General features: G+C 39.4%; 1 protein-coding gene across 1 annotated transcript in view; it reads left to right on the plus strand.

Annotated features, from left to right (window-relative positions):
- The window catches only part of LOC123951061 (cytochrome P450 20A1), a 63477-nt gene that overhangs the window by 7899 nt on the left and 31462 nt on the right, over positions 1 to 24116 (plus strand). The window contains exons 2-5 of the mRNA XM_046019702.1: positions 97 to 146; positions 1098 to 1264; positions 4319 to 4461; positions 23837 to 24004. Of these exons, the coding sequence (XP_045875658.1) occupies positions 97 to 146; positions 1098 to 1264; positions 4319 to 4461; positions 23837 to 24004 (528 nt within the window). The remainder of the gene's footprint in view (positions 1 to 96; positions 147 to 1097; positions 1265 to 4318; positions 4462 to 23836; positions 24005 to 24116) is intronic.

Genomic DNA, 24116 nt, shown 5'->3' on the forward strand with positions numbered 1-24116 from the left:
ATCTGACTTATGAGATATATGGTTATATGTCATTTACCAAATTATGTGTTAAATACCAAATCATTATACTAAACTATTTTTAAATTTTTCCTTAAGGCTTCTAGACAAGCTGCAGGAATTCCGGGGATTACTCCAACTGAAGAAAAGTGAGTAGTTACTTTTCTGGGAAATCAATAGAGTTAACTCTTAATTTTTGGTATCAAAACTAAAACCTATTTTTAGATTACACAGGTTATTTAATTCCTTTGTGTCCTCTAAATTTATCTCTGGGCATACAACCTGAACTTTGTTAACAGAAAGGAGGGCTGTATAAATCAAAAACTTTAATTGCGGGGCGCCTGGGTGGCTCAGTGGGTTAAGCCTCTGCCTTGACTCAGGTCATGATCTCAGAGTCCTGGGATCGAGTCCCACATCGGGCTCTCTGCTCCGTGGAGAGCCTGCTTCCTCCTCTCTCTCTCTGCCTGCCTCTCTGACTACTTGTGATCTCTCTGTCAAATAAATAAATAAAATCTTTAAAAAAAAAAAAAAAACAAAAAAAACTTTAATTGCTTTTGGGGTTTCTGGCTGGTTCAGTCAGTAGAGCATCCAGCTCTTGATCTCAGGGTCATGAGTTCGAGCCCCATGTTGAATGTAGAGGTTACTTATAAATAAATAAATAAATAAGTAATGGTTAAAACACACAGATCTTAAAAAATATTTTTTTTCACTTTCTCTAGCCAGAGTGTATTAAAAATAGAAAGATAAGAGAGACGGTAAGAAGAAAAGAATGCCATAGCTGGTTGATGATTTAAATTAGCCTATGATGATGTTCATTGCTTTCTCAGAATGAGGTGTTGGAGAAATTGGGTCATTTTCTATTGTCTAAGTCAGATGTTCCTTGTGTATCTTTCTTACTTGGCAACTGTTACAAATCCTCAAAAATATCAGACAAATCCGTATCTAAATATATCCAAGCAGTTTGGTAATTTGTATTGCATGCACTTCTGCTCTCATCTATTGACACAGTAAATTCAGAGTCAACTATTGTTTTTCTGGCTCTTCCAAGTTAAACTTCTTATTTTTCCAAGTTATTTTGTCAAATGTTGTTCTTTTCTCAGGGATGGTAATCTTCCAGATATTGTGAATAGTGGAAGTTTGCATGAGTTCCTGGTTAATTTACATGAGAGATACGGGCCTGTGGTCTCTTTCTGGTTTGGCAGGCGCCTTGTGGTTAGTTTGGGCACCGTTGACGTACTGAAGCAGCATATCAACCCCAATAAGACATGTAAGTTTATTTTTCTAATTGGTTGATCCTTATCTCTTAAGAATAAACATCTATAAATGAAGAGCCATACATTGTTCATGGGTAAGAAGAGGTAACATTTATTGACTGCTTTATATTATGTGCTAGGCATTATGCTAAGGTCTTTATTATCTCATTTAAGGCACAGTACTATAAAATAATTATTTTTTTCCTTCAATTTGTAGGTATATGCAATAGAATCCCAATGTAAATTCCAACAGGATTTTTTTTTTTTTTTTGAAAAAATAGTTCCCGGGTGCTTCTGTAGGAAACATCTAGAAAAGAATACTAATGAGGGGAATACTTATACTATCAGACAGAGCAATGTGCTATAAACCTAGATTAATTTAAAGAATCTTGTAAGACTAGACAGATTGATGAAATAGAGTAGGTAGTCCACCAGACAAACCAAGTATACAGGATAAAGAGAACATTTTATGATAAAGGGTAAAGGTAATACATGGTTTGGGAAAACTGGTTAGCTATTGGGGAAAAATAAATCTGCATCCCTGCCTTACTCTTTATTTCAAAATGAATCCCGGGCGATTAAAATTTGAAGTCATAAAAGTATTAGGAGAAAACATGGTTAAGTATTAAATTGGGGTTGGGTGTTGATAAACCTTTTCTTACCGTTACATGAGATCTAGGGCATCAAGCACAAGACAGGTAAAGCTGTCTGCATGAAAGTGAGAAATTTCTGTACAAAAGAACACCTTGAAAAAGGATGGAAAAGAAGGAGGTGGGAAAATGTTGGCCACATATCACTATACATGCTGTGTAATAGTTGATTACTGTATTTCTGTAAAATAAAAGGTGCCATGAACAAGTTTAAAAGAGATATGGGGAAACTATTTACCACCCATATATATAAAGTAAATAAAAACTAGTGAGAAAATAAAAATAAAATGCAGTTGTAGAAAAATGGGTAAAAAACAAGGTAATTAAGAAAGAAGAAATAAAAATGGCCAGTAAGCAAATGAAGATTTCAGACTCACTAATAATTAGTGGGATGCAGATAAAAATGAGAGTTTTACCTATCTGAATGGAATAGATGAAAAATATTGGCAAAACTCATTGTTGATGAGGGAATGGAGAAACATGTAATGCAAATATTTTATAAACTTGGGAGAGAGGGTTGACAGGATCTTTGGCTTAGCAGTGATACCATAAGGAAGTTACAAATTGATATTCATGTAAATGAGAAAAGATGTATTAGTATTATTTACAATAAAAATTTGAGGAAGAACCTAGATGTTCATCAACAGATGAGTGGATAAAGAAGATGTGTATATATACAATGGAATACTATGCAGCCATCAAAAGAAATGAAATCTTGCCATTTGCAACGACGTGGATGGAACTAGAGGGTGTTATGTTAAGTGAAATAAGTCAATCGGAGAAAGACAATTATCATATGATCTCTCTGATATGAGGAATTTGAGAGGCAGAGCGGAGGGCCGTGGGGGGTAGAGAGGGAAAAAAATGAAACAAGATCAGATCAGGAGGGAGACAAACCATAAGAGACTCTTAATCTCATGAAACAAACAGGGTTGCTGGGGGGTAGGGGATAGGGATAGAGTGGCTGGGTTATGGACATTGGGGAGGGTATGTGCTGCGGTGAGTGCTGTGAAATGTGTAAACCTGATGATTCACAGACCTGTACCCCTGGGGCAAATAAGACATTATATGTTAATTTAAAAAAAATTGAAGCAGACTTAAATGTTTTTCTTTTTTTTTTTTTTTTAAGATTTTATTTCTTTGACAGAGAGAGAGAGAACAAGCAGGGAGAGCAGGAAAGGGAGAAGCAGGCTCCCCACCAAGCTGAGAGCCTGATGTGGGGCTGGATCCCAGGACTCTGGGATCATGATCTGAGCTGAATGTAGATGCTTAACCAGCTGATCCACCCAGGCACTCCTAAACATTTTTCAGTGGCCGAATAAAAGAACATATTCAGGCTTTAATATGATGACGTAAATTTATTTTATTTTGTTCACCAGTATCTGTTATAGCCTACTATCTGCCAACACTGGTTATAAGCCATTTATACATATTATCTCATTTAATCCTTAGACCAACCCTATGAAATAGATATTAGTGAAAATGAGATACAAAGAGGGTAAGTCATTGACTCAAGTTTGCCCAGCTAATTAGTGATGGAGCTAGGACTCGAAGGTAGGCAGTCTGGTCTGAGTCTGTGCTCTTAATCACCAAGTTTTCCACAACATGGAAGGATGGCTCTGTCAGGAAATACAAAGATGAGTAAAACCAGACATGGTCTCTGCTTCTGTGGAGTTTATAGTGTAATTTGGGGAGTAGGGGAAGCATGCTAACATTATTTAAATGACCAACTAATGAACTGGGTAAAGCGCTCTGAAAGAAGCACTTTTTTTTTTTAACAAAATCTGTATTTTTGTAATACAAAATATTTTTTGTATTTTTTACAAAATCTGACATGTGTTTTGTCTACCTCTCTCTGTGAAGTCATATTAAGAGCTATAAAAAACAATCTTGAAAATGTTCAGTGGCATCTCTGGTGAAATTTAGATGAATTCTATATTCTTTTTATTTTACTGTTTTAATTGTTTATAATGACAATGTATTTTTTGGTATGAAAACAATATAGTCATTAAAGAAACACTTAAAAATTAAATGAAGAAGAAAAACATTTCTGAACTCAGCTAAATAATTTTAACCCTAATACTGACCATTACAACAATTTTGCTTTAACAGCAGTGGAATGAGCTTTCTGTAAAGTCAAAGGTACTGTTTTCATGTAGGTAGAAAACTTATGTGAAGTATTAATGATCTGTAGTGGAACTGCCAGTCAGGATATGGTATTCTTGCCAATTCTTATTGCCTCTTGAACTGTTCATATCTAGGAAAGATAATGAGAGGAGTTGGGAAAAAGTCGCCATGCTCTCCACTGCAAACCCTGCCTCTCTGATGTGTCTGTTTTACTGCTGGAGTTTTTATTGTTACAGTTTTGTTTTCTGAGTCACTACTTTGACGCACAAATGTTTAATTTGTCTGTTTCAGCGGACCCTTTTGAAACCATGCTGAAGTCATTATTAAGGTATCACTCTGATGTTGCAAATGTAAGTGAAAATCACACAAGGAAAAAATTATATGAAAGTGGTGTGACTGACTCTCTGCGGAGTAATTTTGCTCTCCTGCTGAAGGTAAGGTGATAAGAAGTTTGGCCCAGAATTCTATAATACAGATAATAGTATATTTTTGACTATTAGTGTGTCTCCCTTTGGTACTTTTTTCTTGTCTTTTTTTTTTTTTTTAAGATTTACTTATTTATTTGAGTGGGAGAGAGAGAGAATGAACATGCATGGCATGGGGGAGAGGGAGAAGGAGAGTCTCAGGCAGACTCCCTGCTGATCTGACAGCCCTGAGCTCATGACCTGAGCCTAAATCAAGAGTCAGATGCTCAACTGACTGAGCCACCCATCCCCCCTCTTACTTGTCTCTCCAGGGTGACTTTTTTCTTCTGAAATTCTGAAACAAAAAACAGAAATCTTAACACCTATATTCCTTGCGTAAGTTGGAATGATGTGATTACTGGGCGTTCGCATAGACAAACTGAGTCATACTGGGAAAGGGACCTGACTTTTTTAAGAAGTTTCACTAATGGGGCACCTGGGTGGCTCAGTGGGTTGAGCCTCTGCCTTCAGCTCAGTCATGATCTCAGGGTCCTGGAATCAAATCCCACATCGGACTCTGCTCAGTGGGGAGCCTGCTCCCCACCCCCACGTGCCTCTCTGCCTACTTGTGCTTGCTCTCTCTCTGTCAAAGAAAGAAAGAAAGTTCGTTCCACAAATGATATACAAAGTTTGAGAACAATACTAATCCATACTATATGCCTTTTGACCCTAAAAATCCCTAGCTGAGCCCTGAGTGCTACCTGACAGTTCTGTGTGTCCCAGTAGGACTGTTCCAGACCTTCACCCTTACTCTAGTATTGCCATTCCTGACGACCTCTTTGCTTGTCACAGGTGGCCTTGCCTCCTGCTTCGCTGGGACCAGAGTCCCTTACCTGTAAGCTCCCCCAATATCCTATTTCCCCCCCAACAAACTCTATGCATCTCAATCTTTTGTTCTTACTTCTCATTTTAAATCTTAAAGAATCCTTTCTTCTGTTCAAAACTCCATCCATTTGTGGAATTATTAATATATGGTTGCTGTAGAAAACATGGAAAATCGAACTTTCAAGAAATCATCCGTAATTTCACTATAGATGTATGTGTGGAAGAGATCATACTGTATGTACAATTTTACATACTTTTTCACTTTAAAACATCTCATGGAGCACCTGGGTGGCTTATTTGCTTAAGCTTCTGACTCTTGATTTCTGCTCAGGTCATGCTCTCAGAGTCCTGGGATCGAGCCCTGCATTGGGCTCCACACTCAGTGAGGAGTCTGCTTGAGGACTGTCCCCCTTCCTCTCCCTCTGCCCCTCCCACTGCTCATCCTCTCATTCTCTCTTTCTCTAAAAATAAGTAAATCTTTTTTTAAAAAATCATAAACATTTTCTCATGTCATTAAAATTTTTCCAGAAATAACTAGAATCATGCCTACTTTTTTCTTTCTTTCTTTTTTTTTTTTTAAAGATTTTATTTATTTATTTGACAGAGAGAGAGAGGTGATAAGCAGGCAGGGAGGCAGGCAGAGAGGAGGAAGCAGGCTCCCTGCTGAGCAGAGAGCCCAATGCGGGACTCGATCCCAGGACCCTGAGATCATGACCCGAGCCGAAGGCAGAGGCTTTAACCCACTGAGCCACCCAGGCGCCCCAGATCCAGCATTTTTATTTGCCATTTTATTATAAGCATTTTTATAGCACTAAGTATTCTTTGATAAATACATTTGGAAAGAGTCTCTGATGTCAATTTTACCTTCCAAATATCTTTCAAACTGGTCTACTTCTGTCTCTCAGCACAGCCACATCCTAGTTTAAGCTTCCATAAGCTTACCTTGACAGCGTATCTTGCTGCCTTCTCTCTGCCCTTCTCCCCTAATTGGTTTTCTGTCCTCTACAGGGATTTTCAGTTTCTTTTTAGGACACATACCCCTTGTAGTTTTGGCGAAACCTGTAGAATCCTTCTGAGAATAACATTTTAAAATGTGTGACTATAAAGGAAAACAATATAATTATAAACATATTATTTTTAAAAAACTTGCAGTATTTTAATATACGTGTATCATTATTAATGCATTAAATAACGAGATCCGGGGTGCTGGGATGGCTCAGTCAGTTAAGCGGCTGCCAGCTCAGGTCCTGATCTCAGGGTCCTTCCTGGGATCAAGCCCTGCATCGGGCTCCTTGCCCTGCGGTGAGTCTGCTTCTCCCCCTCTGGGATCTCTTTTGCTCTCTGTCTCTCTCTCTCAAGCAAATAAATAACAAGATTCAGCAGTGCTTCCAAAATTTCCATAATTTTAATTAATTAATTTTTTTTTTACATTTAATGAATCTGTTAATTTTATTTTTTTTTAAATTCTAGTTAGTTAACATACAGTGTAAAACTAGGTTCAGGTGTACAGTATAGTGATTCAGCAGTTCTGTACATCGTCCCGTGCTCATCACAGCAAGTGTGCTCCTTGATCCCCGTCACTTGGTTAACCCATCCCCCCAAGGATTAACCCATCCTTTCTGGTAACCATCAGTTTGTTCCTATAGTTAAGAGTCTGCTTCTTTCTTTTTTTTAAGATTTTATTTATTATTTATTTGACAGAGATCACAAGTAGGCAGAGAGGCAGGCAGAAAGGAGGGGGAAGCAGGCTCCTTGCCAAGCAGAGAGCCGGATGCAGGGCTCGATCCAAGGACCCTGAGATCATGACCCGAGCCGAAGGCAGAGGCTTTAACCCACTGAGCCACTCAGGCACCCCAAGAGTCTGTTTTCTTTGGTGCCCGATTGGCTCAGTCAGTTGAACGTCTGCCTTCAGCTCAGGTTGTGGTCCTGGGGACCTAGGATCGAGCTCCATATCAGGCTCCCTGCTCAACCAGAAACCTGCTTCTCCCTCTCTGCCACTCCCCCTGGTCATGCTCTCTCTGTCAAATAAATAAATAAATAAATGAGTCTGTTTCTTGGTTTACCTCTCTTTTTTTCCCTCTTTGTTCATTTATTTTGTGTCTTAAGTTCCATATATGAGTTTATCATATAGTATTTGTTATTCTCTGATTTATTTTGCTTACCATAATACTCTCTAGATCCATCCATGTTGTTGCAAATGGCAAGATTTCATTCTTTTTTTTAATGGCTGAGTAATACTTCATTGTATATATATGTGTGTGTATGTGTATGTCTATATGTACACACACACACACCATCTTATCCATTCATCAACCAGTGGATGCTTGGGCTGTTTCCATAATTTGGCTATTATAAATAATGTTCCTATAAACATCAGGAATGCATGTATTCCTGTGAATTAGTACTTTTGTATTCTTTGGGTAAGTACCTGTAGTGCGATTGCTGGATTGTTGGGTACAAAACTTCTATAACTTCAAAGTAATGATATTATGAGGGACAAAACCATTATTTTGACAGTTTTACAATAAGTGTAAGATGATGTGAACATATTTGAAACTTATATTGCTGACAGCCAAGGGCCTATATTCAAAATGAAAAGAAATGCTAAATTTCAGTTAGAGGTTAGTAAAAAAGATTTTTCTCCCTCATTCAGGCTCATGAACTCCTGCATTCTAGGCATAGACCCTTCAGTATCTGTGGACTTGAGGTTCAAAACCCTTGAAAATAGATATTTTCAAAATGCATTTTTTACTTTATTTATCCCTTGATCAAAAACCTCCACTGGCCTCCCTTTGCTCTTGGAATAAACTCTTGAATATTTAAGATAGTTTTATTTATTTCTTTTTTAAAAAAAAGATCTTATTCATTCATTTGAGAGAGACAGAGACATAGAGAGCACAAGCTGAGGCAGAAACAGACTTCCTGCTGAGCCAGGAGCCCAACACAGGCTGGATCCCAGGATCTGGGATCATGACCTGAGCCAAAGGCAGATGCTCAGCCATCTGAGCCACTCAGGTGTCCCTATTTAATGCAGTTTTAAAGACCATTTATGATTTAGCTTGCCTGCTTTTCCAGTCTCATTTCCCATTCTCCTTTGTGCTTGCTTATACTTTAGCCACACTGGTTTTCTTTTCTTTTCTTTTCTTTTTTTTTTAAGATTTTATTTATTTATTTGACAGACAGAAATCACAAGTAGGCAGAGAGACAGAGAGAAAGGAGGAAAGGAGGAAGCAGGCTCTCCGCGGAGCAGAGAGCCTGATGCGGGGCTCGATCCCAGAACCCTGGGATCATGACCTGAGCCGAAAGCAGAGGCTTTAACCCACTGAGCCACCCAGGCGCCCCAGCCACACTGGTTTTCTTTTAGTTCTATTCCTTCTCTCCCATCTCAAGGCCTCTGTATATCCTGTTTCCATGGCTTGGATTGTCAGTTCTAAGCACTCACACCCAGTAAATGCATGTTCATCTTTCAGCTCTTAGTTTGAACGCCACTTCCCCAGGGAAGCTGTCTCTGATCATTCCACTGTCCCTAGGTAGGTCTTCTTTTAGTTGCTGTCCTGACAGTCTGTACTTACCCTTCACAACACTTTCCAATTTGTTAATTACATTTTGGGTAATTCTTTGAATGTCTGTGTCCTAAATTGTATGCTCCATGAAGGGAGGGTCTATTTTAATTATGTCTGTATATCTAGCTCTTGGTGTAGAACAGACCCTCAGTAAAAATGAGTCTAAGGGCGCCTGGCTGGCTCAGTGGGTTGAGCCTCTGCCTTCGGCTCAGGTCGTGGTCTCAGGGTCCTGGGATCGGGCCCCGCATCGGGCTCTCTGCTCAGCGGGGAGCCTGTTTCCCCCTTTCTCTGCCTGCCTCTCTGCCTACTTGTGATCTCTCTCTCTCTGTCAAATAGATAAATAAAATCTTTTAAAAAAAAAAAAAAAGAGTCTAGCTCTTTTTTTTTTCAAGAAACATTTTCTCATCTAGCCTGGCTAACTCCTCCTCTAGGCCCCAGTATAGTGATGTACCCTTCTCTGTGCACCTTCTCTAAATTACAGTGATAATCTGTATATACTTACATGACAAAAACTGATTTTCTTATCTTTCTCCCTTCTTCGATTGTGTTTTCCATCTACTTTTTTCTAATGTGTGTGCTTCACAGGAAGTTATTTATTTTGTCCATGTTTAATGAAGCTCATTGGAAAGTGCATTATTTTATAGTGTGAAGGTGAAGCTTGGCCAAGAAGCTTTAAATCTTGCTTCTGCCATTTAGTGTCTGCATGATTGTGTGTTACTTAGCTTTTTTGTGAGCTTTCATTTCCTCATCTTTTTTTTTTTAAGATTTTATTTATTTATTTGACAGACAGAGAGAGATCGCAAGTAGGCAGAGAGGCAGGCAGAGAGAGAGAGGAGGAAGCAGGCTCTCCACTGAGCAGACAGCCTGATGCGGGGCTCGATCCCAGGACCCTGAGATCATGACCTGAGCCGAAGGCAGAGGCCTAACCCACTGAGCCACCCACGCACTCCTCATCTTAACAACAGCTACTACATTACAAATTTGCTGTAGGGATTATGTGAGACAATGATGTAAAATACCTAACAACAGGTTTTAGGACGCAATAACTTCTCAAGAAATACCTCTTCTTCCCCACACCCCCTCTGAGAAGTAGATTTTCCTGCCATTTGTTTCCTGATCATCCTCCTCTCCCAACTCTGTTCTCTTAACATTTCTCCTTGCTTTTCCTGCTTCTCTGAAACACTTCCTTTTTAATGTTTCCTGCTTGCATCATGCATTCCCTCTTTCATGTGTGAGTTGTTTTTGTTTTTGTTTTTGTTTAGTAAGCTCTATGCCCAACGTGGGGCTTGAACTCAGAACCCCAAGATCAAGTCCCATGCTCTGCCAACAGCCGGGTGCCCCCATGCAGCGTTTTTATAGTTGATGGGCCTATAGCTGTCTCATTTGGAGGGTTACACAGAAGACTTTCCTGACTTTTCTGTTCTGTAGAGTTAAATCCACATTCCACTCCCAAGAGCATAAACACACCCCACTTCTTTTTTTTTTCCCCAGCTTATTCTTGCATTACATAAAATAAATAATTTTTAAAATCATGGGAAATTTAAAGGAACAGTTATAGAATAGTATAATGACCATCCATATTCTTCTCATGAAATTTTAACAGTTACCAAATTAGACTCAATCTTACTTTATCTCTGCCCCTACTCACCTCCCTTATCTTCTTCTTTGCTTATTTTAAAGCAAATTCCAGACATAGTAATGAGGACATGCTCTTTAAATGGCCTAGGAGTGTAACTTTTTTGAGTTATAGAATTCCTGATAGTTGTTAAGAGGATGTGTTATTGACTCTTAGCCACTTCTTAAAAATAGCATTTGATAAATGCTTAATGCCATTTTTTCCTTATCAGAGTTTTTTTGAAACTCATACTTCCTATTCAAGACTTGAGACTGGCTTGCTGAGTTTACTGGAAGCATTAATTAATACATTGGCTCCTCTCTGGACAGTTTTCCTTCTAAAATAAGGCCTTTCACCATGGCTGGATATTGATTAGTCTCTTTCCTTCCAGCTCTTATGTCTACAGGGCCATCAGGAGATTTCTGTACCAAATCCCCACCTTCTCATTATTATCATTCCCATTTGGTGTCTCAAGGTTCTGTATTGACTGTGTTCACGTCACGGTCTCTAAGCCTCTCGGGGTGCGTTCTTGGGTTGTCATGACTCTTCTCTCTTCCCTCATTGTCCTCCCCGGAAGCAGTTACATTGCCTTTCTCTAAGCATTCACCAGTCAGAATCTTCCTTTCTGTTCTGTTTAAATACCTAACATTTGTCAGTAAGCAACATATTTTTGTATTTAATTGTATTTACTATCTCCAAGGAGTCTTGCCCGTTTCTCTTTGCCTTGCTTTCATTGATAGGGCCACCTTTTTCTTTTTAGTAATATTTACTGTTAAAAGCCTTAATTACTCTTTCTTCTCCGCTTCAAGTAAGTTTTTCTAACTTTTTAATCTTCTGTCGTAGGCTCCATTTCCCAGGTTTTCACTCTTTTGTGTTGTTGCTCTGTACTCCAGATTTTTCTCCTCCTGTCTAATTAAAGGCAAATCAAGATAGAAAATTATTTCCCAATTTTCATGTTTCTTCTATCACATTTTTATTTTTTTTATTTTTTATTTTTTTTATATATATTTGACAGAGAGAGAGATCACAAGTAGACAGAGAGGCAGGCAGAGAGAGAGAGAGAGAGGGAAGCAGGCTCGCTGCTGAGCAGAGAGCCCGATGCGGGACTCGATCCCAGGACCCTGAGATCATGACCTGAGCCGAAGGCAGCGGCTTAACCCACTGAGCCACCCAGGTGCCCCTCTTCTATCACATTTTTAAGTTTTGGTTCATCGATTGGGTCCAAATGTAAGAAATGTGTTTCAGGTTCATATTGTCAACCCCACGGCACAAGCCGGTTACTCAGCTTAGGCATTAGTGAAAAGTGCCACTAAATGTCTAATCGGGAAGAAAGCGATTGAACAGCGCAGCTGTCAGAGCACCGTCCTCCTGCCTACTGAGAAACTGCTACCAGTCAGCACCCCAGAATGAGTTGTGTGCTTCATGTTGACATGATAAACCTTTTGCCTTTGTTTTTTTTGTTGTTGTTGTTCAGACCTGGGTTCTGTGTTCTGATTCTTCTCTAATCCTCTCAAACCTCATCCTCTGACTTCTGGCTCCTTCCTGTCCTGACCGTCTCTACTCCAAGGCTGTGTGCAAAGCTCCACTTTTATTCTGTGAGTGTGACTTCTCTCTTCCCTATGCTAAAACCCCATATTCTCCTGTTACTTTTGGGGGGAAATTCTGATTTAACAAGTATTTTTGGATTTTAGGATTTATGACTGTTGTCCAGAATCCTCTTAATTGACAGCTTGTAATAGTTAATAGTGAAAATTACTGAGTTTGTTGGTTTAATTGCTTGTATGAACTCAGTTAAGCCTCACAACTTAGAAGTAGGCATTGTTATTTGCCACTTTAAAAGGTGGCAAAATTATTTAGTCCAGGGTCATATAACTGGTAAAGAGTAGAACCAGGGTACCATCCCAGTCTGGCACATGGTTTCATTAGCTTGGTTCTGCGACCCTGGGATGTAGTTTTGCTTGGCTAGTTTTTTTTCCTTTCTTTTTTCAAAATCTTTTTTAAGCTTGTGGTCTAGCTTAAAAAATACCCTAGCTAAGTTGGAGTTGAAAATCATTTGCTTCTCGGAAATTCTAATAAGTTTACAATAATTACCTAAAGATTTTTTTTGAAAAGCAAGTTTGTATTCTTTCTGAACAACTGATATATACCCTAAAATCTTATCTGTTGAATTTAAGTCTGCCTCCAGGTACACTTTTATCTCAAGCCTTATTTCTCTGTAATATAATTAATTTTATGTTAGTTGAAATTGACTTGGTATTTTAATATGAACATTGTGAAGATGTCTAAATTTTACTGTATCCTATGACATGTGATAAGATTAATAGCATACATTTTCTGGTTCTTTATACTTTGTATATCATAGATAGTCTTTACAGCTTATATATCATATAAATATAGTTGGTGAAGGAACAGTCTAGCGTGGACACATTCCTCTCATCCAACCACTGGGTGGTTCTGTCTTTCATGTAAATGCGCGTCTGCCTTTTTTCAACATTTTGAGGAGCCTCCATGCTGTTTTCCAGAGTGGTTTGTTAAAAAAAAAAAAATTGGAAGGGGAAGCGAACCATAAGAGACTATGGACTCTGAAAAACAACCTGAGGGTTTTGAAGGGTCAGGGGTGGGAGGTTGGGGGAACAGGTGGTGGGTAATAGGGAGGGCACGTTTTGCATGGAGCACTGGGTGTGGTGCAAAAACAATGAATACTGTTACGCTGAAAAAAATAAATAAAATGGAAAAAAAAATGCGCGTCTGCCCCACATGAAAAAATTGGAAGGGATTGTCTACAAAAGGCAGTCTGTTAGGAATGAAAGGATTTATCACAGAATTAGACTTTACTACCAATGATGAGGCAGTACGGAACACTGAACTCTCAAACGAAGCTCATCAACAGGAAGTTAGAATTTTCACCTACGTAAACTGGTCAGGATTCAAAAACTAAAAGAGATTCACGCAATCCTCTAGCAGATGTAGTAGGTATATGTGTCTAGAGAAAAGTCCCACCTGAGACTTTTATAATGTTTTCATTGTTTTGTAGAGGACTGTGCAAAACTAGTAGATGTAGCCATGGGCATATCACCGTGCAGTTACGTGATGCAAGTGACGGTACTGGTAACAAAATTTTTATGGCCAAAAAAAAAAAAGGGGAAAAAGAAAAAAAGACTTTACCAGCACTTCATCTGTTAGTTATATAATCAGCAGTGATCTGTGGGAGGATAGTCACAGGTCAGATCTCTGATAAGTAACCCATTGTCTTAATAGGCTAGAGGATCCCATTTGGGTCCCAAATTTGGTGTTCAGAAATACTGCCTATAGCTTTTTTTCCTGTAATACGTAATGTCTCATATAAGAAGGCTCACCAGAAAACTGTTTGACTACTTATCACTCAAAACTGAGGAAAGATACACCCTAGATTTCATTTAAAAACCAGCTATGTACAGAAGCTTTTACACACTATTAAGAAATATTGGGGCACCTGGGTGGCTCAGTGGGTTGAGCCTCGGCCTTCGGCTCAGGTCATGGTCTCAGGGTCCTGGGATCGAGCCCCGCATCAGGCTCTCTGCTTGGTGGGGAGCCTGCTTTCCCTTCTCTCTCTGCCTACTTGTGATCTCTGTCAAATAGATAAATAAAATCTTAAAAAAAAAAAAGAAAAAGAAATATAAGCTCCAAAAGAAAAATGGCTAAAGAAGTGAACATGCAGTTCATCCGAGAAAACATGTAAACGGCCTTTATTATGGTTACTGCTTTTTGTGTCCTATGTAAGATACGTTTTTTTATCCTGATTATCATGAAGATAGTCATTGAAGTTTTGTTTTGAGACTTGTTCTGAGACGTGTTCTGAGAATCATCTTCCTTCTATTGTACTGTAATGTTACCTTTATCATAAACTAGGTGATTGTGTACGTCACTTGATTTATGTGAAGTTATCTTCCCCTGTAATGGGAACTTCCAATCCATGAATGTGGAAGTGTACCCTTCCACTTCCTTTGGTCTTCAGTTTTTCTTAATAATTTTTTTTTTCTTTTCAGTGTATGAAAATTTCGTTATGAAATTTACTTCTAGATAGTTAGTGGGGTTTTGATGCCATCATAAATGGTAATGTTTTTAAATTTCATTTTTTGTTTTTGCTGATGTATATAATTGATTTTTGCATGTTGACCTGTTGGTCATTAACCTTGCTAGATTTATTAATTCTAATGGTTTAACCTAGTGTCTGAGATTAATGGACAGTTTTATTTCTTTTCCAATTCTAATGCCTTTTCTTTCTTTTCTTGTTTTATTGCCAGACATTCTGTGACTTTTTAATGTCTTTAGGCTCTGGAGTACCTTCCCCAAGAAAAACTTGGTTAGTGTTTCTAAAGGTCTTTATTGTAGTGGGTCCAATCAGAAGAGAGAAGGCACACAATTACTTAAAAAGGGAAAGTTCACTATAAAGAATTATTAAGTATAACAGGGGATTGGAGTAGTGAGAGGTTGGCTGGTCAGAAGTGACGAGAACTCTAAGAGATAAGGGAATAGCAGGTAGCAGGAGCAGTCATTTATTCTAGGGCTGAGAGGGCCCACGAGAGATCCCGTGTGCCCAGGACTGAGCTCCAGACTGTTGGAGAGGGCACGGCTGTGGACGGCAACTCTTGAAATCAGATTCTTTATCATCCTCAGAGTTCGCTCTTGGTGTTTGTTGTGGGATGTTGCTGCTTGCTTATTGAGTGTCTTTCCTGAACTGTTTTTGTAAGGTCTGTATTCTTTTCATGTGAGGCCACTGAAGCATCTGTTCGGTTAGCCTCATGGTCAGCTGGTGTTTTGACAGCTTTAACCTTAAACACTTGAGAGAAGAAAAGTAAAAAGAAAAAATTCTCTTCTAGTATCTGTAGATTGGCTTTGCCTTTGGGCCTTCCTTTAACACTTATCTGGGCCTTTTATAAATCTGCTTTTTACTTCCTACTTGTATAGAGCCAGAGGACCTGTCATATGTGAAAGTTTAGTCTTCTCAGGCCTTCTTCAGGCATGTGTCCTGCTGGTATGTGTATGGCTTTCTTAATCCCCTGGTATGGACAGAAACTTCCCAAAGATTCCCACATTTATCTCTTGTCCTAACCGCTTCCTTTCCAGGCTTCTTGGTCTGTTCCTTGCTTGTTCCAAGTGCTGTTTCTTGCCCCAGCTGCTGTGCCCAGTACCTGTGCCTTTAAATGTTTTCAGCAGAAGCCACCCAAGAACGTGTCCTTGGGAACACTCCAGGAATATTGGGTTGCCCAAAACAAAGGGAGGTCTTTGCACCAGTACTTGACGGGAGCTGCCAGGCAGGTTGAGACTCATAACTACAATTCTTGGAGAATATTGTCTTTATTTCTTCCTAGCGCTCTGCACCAGGGATCTGGACTGCTGTTCTCACAGCTGCTGCCTATCTGGGGTTTGGGGCTGGTAGGCAAGTTGTTTAAAATGCCACAGAGCTTACTTACCACATACCACAAAGTCGCAGCTTCTTTCTTCACTAAGCTCTACCCTGGCTGTTGTAAGCTTTTTACTGCATTATAGAGGTTTTTTTGGAAGCTGATTGTGATAGTTTTAGTCAGCTCTTTACTTGCTTTTGGGGAAGAGAGAATCTTGGGATTCCCTACTCCACTTTCAGTGACCATTTTCGTGACAAGTGGTGATTACACTTTTAATAACACTCCAAAGATGTCAGGTCTCTGTGGTATCTGCAGTGCTTTTGGCTTTCGGCCACCATGCTACTACTGAGCTGGGGAGAGAAGAGAGCTAGAAATAACCTTGAGTTAAAACATCAGACTCCACTGTTTTTACCAAGGTGCAGTTTCTGTTGAATAGATACTTCTCAGTGGGCACTGGGTTTTTGTTAACTGCCAACATGCTACAACATGGGGAGGAAAGATCCTGGCAACGCTATTTTCTGTCCTGCCCTCAGCACTGACCAACTTCAGGGAGCAAAACAGCACCACCTAGTGGAGACCAGAGCCCTGCGCCCCTGTGCCCTGCATCTCCACTAGGGCAAGTGGTCCTGAGAAGAAAGCACAGCGGGCCCCACTCCCAGAAGACCATCACAAACCCCTTGCATGCACCAAATCTACTGATCAGAGAGTGCCACAAAGCTTCATTCTTGAGGAATGAATTTTTTTTAACCACTTTTTTTTTTTTAAGATTTATTTATTTTCAAGAGAGAGCAGAGGGAGGGGGAGAAGGAGAGGGGGAATCTCAAGCAGACTCCCTACCGAGTGCAGAGCCCAACACAAGGCTCAGCCTCATGACCCTGAGATCATGACCCGAGCCGAAATCAAGAGTTGGATGCTTAACCTACTGAGCCACCCAGGTGCCCCTTGGACCTCTTCTTAATATAGCCATTACTCTCAGGAGCAGAAATGCAGTAGGCTTTCATAACTATCACACACACACAAAAGCAGGTACAAAATGATAAGACAGAGGAATTGACCTCAAAAGAAAGAATGGGAAGAATTTATGGCCAAGTACTTATCAAAAATACATACAAGTAAGATGCTTGAACCAGAATTTAAAATGATAATCATAAAGATAAGCTGGTCTTGAGAAAAGCACATAATATACTAGAAAATCCCTTACTGCAGAGATAAAAGCTAAAAACTAGTCAGGCGGAAATAAAAAAATGCTGTAATGGAGATACAAAACCGACTGAATGCAGTGACAACAAGGATGAATGAGACAGAGAAATGAGTCAGGGATATAGAAGATAAAATTATAGAAAATAACAAAGCTGAAAAAAAGACGGTAAGAAAGGTTTTGGATCACGACTGTAACTTAGGCAACTCACGAACGCCTTAAAGTGTAATAACATTTGTATCATAGGAGTCCCAGGAGAAAGAAAAAGAAGCAGAAGGTTTATTTGAGCAAATTGTAGCTGAAAGCTTTCCTAATCTAGGGAACGAAACAGACATTGAAATCTAAGAAGCACAGAAAACTCCCTTACTAAATTCAACAAAAGCCAGCCATCACCCAGACATATCATGGTGAAATTCATAAAATGAACAACAAAGGAAAGAATCCTGAAAGCAGCAAGGGAAAAAGAGTGCTTAACCTCCAAGGAAGGACAGATCAGATCGCAGCAGATCTCTCCGCAGCAACTCCGCAGGCCAGATGAAAGTGGCATGATACATTTAACATGCTGGATGGGAAAATATGCAGCCAAGACGACTTTATCCAGCAAGACTGTCATTCAGAAGAGAAGGAGAGAGAACGAGTTTCCCAGAGAAACAAAAACTAAATGAGATTGTGACCACTAAACCAGTTCTGCAAGAAATATTAAAGGGGACTCTTTGAGTGGGGAGGGAAAGACCAAAAGCAACAAAGACTAGAAAGTAAGAGAGAATATCACCATGAACACCACAATTTTATAGGTAACCCAGTGGGACTAAATTCATCTTTCAGTAATCACTCTGAAGGTAAAAAGAATAATGCTCCAATCAAAAGACATAAGGTATCAGAATTAATTAAAAAAAAAAAAAAGCCCCATCTATATATGCTGCCTCTAAGAGACTCATTTTAGACCTAAGACACCTGCAGATTGCAAGTGAGGAGATAGAGAACCATCTGTGATGCTAGTGGATGCCGAAGGAAAGCCACAGTAGTCATATTTATGCAGACAAAGTCGATTTAAATTATTTTTATTTTTATTTTTTAGATTTTATTTATTTATCTGACAGAGATCACAGGCAGGCAGAGAGAGAGGGGGAAGCAGGCTCTCTGCTGAGCAGAGAGCCTGATGTAGGGCTCAATCCCAGGACCGTGAGATGATGACCTGAGCTGAAGGCAGAGGTTTAACCCACTGAGCCACCCAGGTGCCCTGACAAAGTAGATTTTAGACCAAAGACTGGAACAAGAGATGAAGAAGGGCATTCTATCATAATTAAGGGGCCTTTCAATGAGGAAGATCTAATAATTGTAAATACTTAAGTCCCCAACTTGGAAGCACCCATATATATAAATTAATTACAAACATAAATTCATTGATGGGGTGCCTGGATGACTCAGTCAGTTAAACGTCTGCCTTCAGCTTAGGTTATGATCCCAGGGTCCTGGGATCAAACCCCACATCAGACTCCCTGCTCAGTGAGGAGCCTGCTTCTCCCTCTTCCTCTGCCTGGCCCCCCTGCTTGTGATCTCTCTTTCTCTGTCAAATAAATAAAATCTTAAAAAAAAAAAAAAGAAACTTATTGATAATACAATAATAGAAGGGGACTTTAACACCCCACTTACAGCAATGGACAGATCATCTAACTAGAAAATCAACAGGGAAAAATGCCTTTGAATGATGCATGGGACCAGATGGACTTAGCATATATTCAGAACATTCCATCCTAAAGTAGTGGAGTATGCATTCTTTTCATATGCACATGGAACGTTCTCCAGAATAGAACACATACTGGGTCACAAATCAGCCCTGAAGAAATACAGAAAGATTGAGATCATACCATGCATATTTTCAGACCACAGTGCTATGAAGCTTGAAGTCAACCACAAGAAAAAATTTAGAAAGACCACAAATAACATGGAGATTAAAGAACGTCCTAGTAAAGAATGAATGGGTTAATTAGAAATTGAAGAAATAGAAAAAGACATGGAAGCAAATGAAAATGAAAACAGAACAGTCTGAAACCTTTGGGATACTATAAAGGCAGTCCTAAGAGAGAAGTATATTGCAATACAGAACTAACTCAAGAATTAAGAAAAAGGCTAACCTTAAGGAGCTAGAAAAGGAACAGCAAATAAAGCTTAAAGCCAGCAGAAGAAGGGAAGTAATAAAGATGAGAGCACAAATCAATGATACAAAATGAAAAAACCAGAGCAGATCAAAACTAAGTGTTGGTTTTTTGAAAGAGTTAATAAAATTGGTTAACTCCCTAGCCAGACTTACCAAGAGAGAAGAGAAAGGACCCAAATAAAAGAATCACGTATGCAAGGGGAGAGATTACAACTACAGCCAACACCACAGAAATATAAATAATCATAAGAGAATATTATGAAAAATGTTATGCCAAAAAACTGGGCAATCTACACATTCAATGCGTATATGCAATGTACACACACACACACACACACACGAATATTGCTCAGCCATCAAAAAACCCTAAATCTTGCCATTTGCAGCAACATGGTTGGAGCTAGAGTGTATTCTAAGCAAAATAAGTCAGAGAAAGACAAATACCATATGATTTCACTCCTATGTGGAATTTAGGAAACAAAACCAATGAATGTGTGGGAAAGGAGGAGTAGTTGGGGGGGGGGGAACCATAAGAGACTAATTTTTTTTATTAACATATAATGTATTATTAGCCCCAGGGGTACAGGTCTTTGAATCTCCAGGTTTACATTTCACTGCACTCACCATAGCACATACCTTCCCCTGTGTCCATAACCTAACCACCCTTTCCCTACCCACCTCCCCCCGGCAACACTCAGATTGTTTTTTGTGAAATTAAGAGTCTCTTATGGTTTGTCTCCCTCCCGATCCCATCTTGTTTCATTTATTCTTTTCCTACTCCCCAAACCCCCCATGTTACATCTCAACTTCCTCATATCAGAGAGATGATATGATAATTATCTTTCTCTGATTGACTTACTTCGCTCAGCATAATACCCTACCCTCTAGTTCCATCCACGTCGTCGCAAATGGTAAAATTTCATTTCTTTTGATGGCTGTGTGGTATTCCATTGTATATACATACCATATCCTCTTTATCCACTCATCTTTGATGGACATCTAGGTTCTTTCCATAGTTTGGCTATTGTGGACATTGCTGCTATAAACATTTGGGTGCACGTGCCCCTTCGGATCACTACATTTGTATCTTTAAGGTAAATACCCAGTAGTGCGATTGCTGGGTCGTAGGGTAGCTATTTTCAACTTCTTGAGGAACCTCCATGCTGTTTTCCAGAGTGGCTGCACCAGCTTGCATTCCCACCAACAGTGTAAGAGGGTTCCCCTTTCTCCACATCCTCGCCAGCTTCTGAAGAGACTTTTTTTTTTTTTTTAAGGATTCATTTATTTATTTGAGAGAGAGCATGAGTCGGGGGAGAGGGGCAGCAAGAGAAGGAGAGGGAGAGAAGCAGACCCTCCACTGTGCGTGGGACCTAGCTTGGATGGATCTCACAACCCTGAGGTTATGACCTGAGCCGAAATCAAGAGTCAGACGCTTAACCAGTGGAGCCACTCAGGCACCCTAAGAGACTTAACAATAAAGAACAAACCGAGCGAGGGTTGATGGAGGGAGGTGGGTGGGGGAGGGGCTAAATAGGTGACTGCTACTAAGGCTGGTACTTGTGATAAGCACTGGGTATTACATGTAAGTGATAAATCATTAAATTCTGCTCCTGAAACCAATATTACACTAATGTTAACTAACTAGAATTTAAATAGAGTTTCAGAAGAAAAAGAGAATAATAACAGAAAACATAAACATAACCATAAATTTCCAAAGTTGTGGTAGTGGTATATGTGTAGTCAACAAAATAATGTTCAGAAAAAATCCCAAGGTTATATGGGAATCTGTATAATGAATGGCATTTCCAATCAGTGGAAAAAGACATGTACTTAATAGTGAGACAACAATGTTAGCATTTTGAAAATTAAGTGAACAAATAAATCAATGGAATGCACACTTTATACCAAAGTAAATTCTCCTTTATTTATTTATTTATTAAAGATTTTTAATTTATTTGTTTGACAGGGAGAGCACAAGTAGGTAGACAGGCAGAGGGGAGGGAGAAGCGGGCTCTCCGCCGAGCAGGAAGCCCAACGTGGGGCTCCATCCCAGGACCCTGGGATCATGACCCAAGCCGAAGGCAGCCGCTTAACCAACTGAGCCACCCAGGCGCCCCAGATTATCCTTTAAGTGTAAGGATCAAGGTAAAGGCCCGGCATTGACATGTGCTACCTGGAATAAATTCAAACAAATGGTTCAACACTAAGATCATAATTTATGAGGATGTAGCTTGGACACACGGTGTTTGGCCTGACAACTTAAAACGGATTAGATACTCAGGAGTAGACTTAGTGATGAAGAGGGTGCGATCTGGCTTTTCAGTATCTGAGTGCGTGAACACTTAACACTCAGTTGGCTTTCCCAGCTTTATGCTGGAATCTGAGGTGGTTGCAAGTTACATACTTTTCCTAGAGCTTTGAGGTAAAATCCCATGCTTATTAAGGAAAATAATGTTTTTTGAGGCAAAAGAACTTTGACGTTTAGATAAAGTAAATCTTAAGGATTTATTTTATATCCATTAACATGTTTTATTTTTTCTACAAGAATGCTTTTTTACCCTCAGTATTTACCTTCCACATTTGGAACTTCTGTGATTATCTGTAGTCACTTTAATGGTTTGTTTCCAAAATCCCTTTTCACCTTTTAGTATGAAGTTATGTGAACTTCAGTAATAACTATAGAATTCTTAAAAATTTCTTTCTTTAAGATTTTAATTAATTATTTGACAGAGAGGGAACACAAGCAGGGGAAATGATGGAGCAGGGAGCCTGATGTGGGTCTGGATCCAAGGACCCTGGTATCATGACCCGAGTTGAAGGCAGATGCTTAATGACTGAGCCACCCAGGCGCCCCATAACTATAGAATTCTACGTTTTTAAAGTCTCTGGGATTATTTTGTTCATAATATGAAAGTAATTTTTAAATGATGTGAGTAAATTCTGTTTTGATCATTGACTTCCTATTTTCTTCATAGTTCACCCATCTTAAAGAGTTCTTTTAAAGTATATTAACTGGTTCAGGGGCGCTTGCATGGCTCAGTCAGTAAGCGACTGCCTTTGGCTTAAGTCACGATCCCAGGGTCCTGGGATTGAGTCCCTCATTGGGCTCATTGCTCAGCGGGGAGCCTGCTTCTCCCTCTGCCTGCTGTTCCCCTGCTTGTGCTCGCTCTCCCTCTATGTCAAACGAATAAACAAAATCTTTAAAAAATATACATATTAACTGGTTCAACTCATTAATCTTGATACTATGGAATCATTAAAGCTTCCCTTTCTCCAAAAAAAGGTATTATATTCCAGATACATCACTTTAAGTTGGTATAAACGTACGTGGTGAGATTCTTTTCATCTTATTCTCTTTCTCACAACACTTAATTTTAATCCTTTATACTGTGACAAAACTTTCACGGTTTTAATATGAGAAAGGAACTTAAATTTAAGTATATTGGGGCGCCTGGATGGCTCAGTGGGTTAAAGCCTCTGCCTTCGGCTCAGGTCATAATCCCAGGGTCCTGGGATTGAGCCCCACATCGGGCTCTCTGCTCAGCAGGGAGTGCGCTTCCCTTCCTCTCTCTCTGCCTCCTCTCTGCCTACTTGTGATCTCTGTCAAATGTCAAATAAATAATAAATAAAATCTTTAAAAAAAATTTAAGTATATTATCTCAAAAAACCTTTCCTCCGTTGTGTGGCATGGATATAATTATCCTATCACAGCAGCCACACGAAGCAGATGTCATCTCCTTTTACCTGGAAGAGTCAAGCAAATGGCTTGGAACCTTGGAAGAGTCAAGCAAATGGCTCAAAGTCACATTGCTTCTGAGTGACAGAGCTAGAAGGAAAAGCAAGGTTTTTCTGACTCCAAAGCTTTTGATCTCTTTATTACTCACGGTTTTATTCCATAAGGGGTTTAAAAATATTTGTTGAATGAAGGAATGACAAAGAGACCGAGAAGTTTCTGTCACTGAAACATGTGTAAGGTTTTACAGCTTCATATGTATATTGCTTACTTACCATATCGCAGGCACTGTGATGAACCTTTATTTTTTTATTTCTTATTTTTTAAAATTTTAGAACCTTTATTTTTATTTTTTTTAAAGATTTTATTTTTTTATTTGACAGAGAGAGAGATCACAAGTAGGCAGAGAAAGAGGAGGAAGCAGGCTCCCTGCTGAGCAGAGAGCCCGACGCGGGGCTCGATCCCAGGATCCCGGGATCATGACCTGAGCTGAAGGCAGAGGCTTGAACCCACTGAGCCACCCAGGCGCCCTGAACCTTTATTGTTTTTAAATAGAGACTAAGATTTTAGTCTCTTAATTTCTTTTGGGTTTAAAGTTTTTCCAGCTCTTGAACTTTTAATTTCTATTTTCTGTTTTTACTATTGTGGTGGTTCTGTTTTGTTTAGCAAATCAACCCTTTGACAGAATCTGAACCTGAACCATGGAGGGTATAATTGTAGGTGAAACCAGTGTTAGCTTGGCAAATCAAGTAAACACCTGAATGTTTACTTTGATTAGAGTTCAGCTGTGAAATTAACCTACTTGCTGAGTTTTCTAAGATTTAACAAGAGGAAATAATAAATCATTGTGCTTTTCGGTTCTCTTTCAGCTTTCAGAAGAATTGTTAGATAAATGGCTCTCCTACCCAGAGGCCCAGCATGTACCCCTCTGCCAACATATGCTTGGTTTTGCTATGAAGTCTGTTACACAGATGGTATTGGGTAGTACATTCGAAGATGACCAGGAAGTCATTTACTTCCAGAAGAATCATGGCACAGTAAGTGTTGGGACAAATTTAAAATTATTCTTTAATCAAATTGGATAGTTTAATAATGTAGACTTTGCCTCTCAAGAAGAAGGTTTAAGAACCTGTAGTGTAGAATTTCCTT

Source organism: Meles meles, chromosome 9 (genome assembly GCF_922984935.1).
Source record: "Meles meles chromosome 9, mMelMel3.1 paternal haplotype, whole genome shotgun sequence".
In the NCBI taxonomy this organism is placed as follows: domain Eukaryota; kingdom Metazoa; phylum Chordata; class Mammalia; order Carnivora; family Mustelidae; genus Meles; species Meles meles.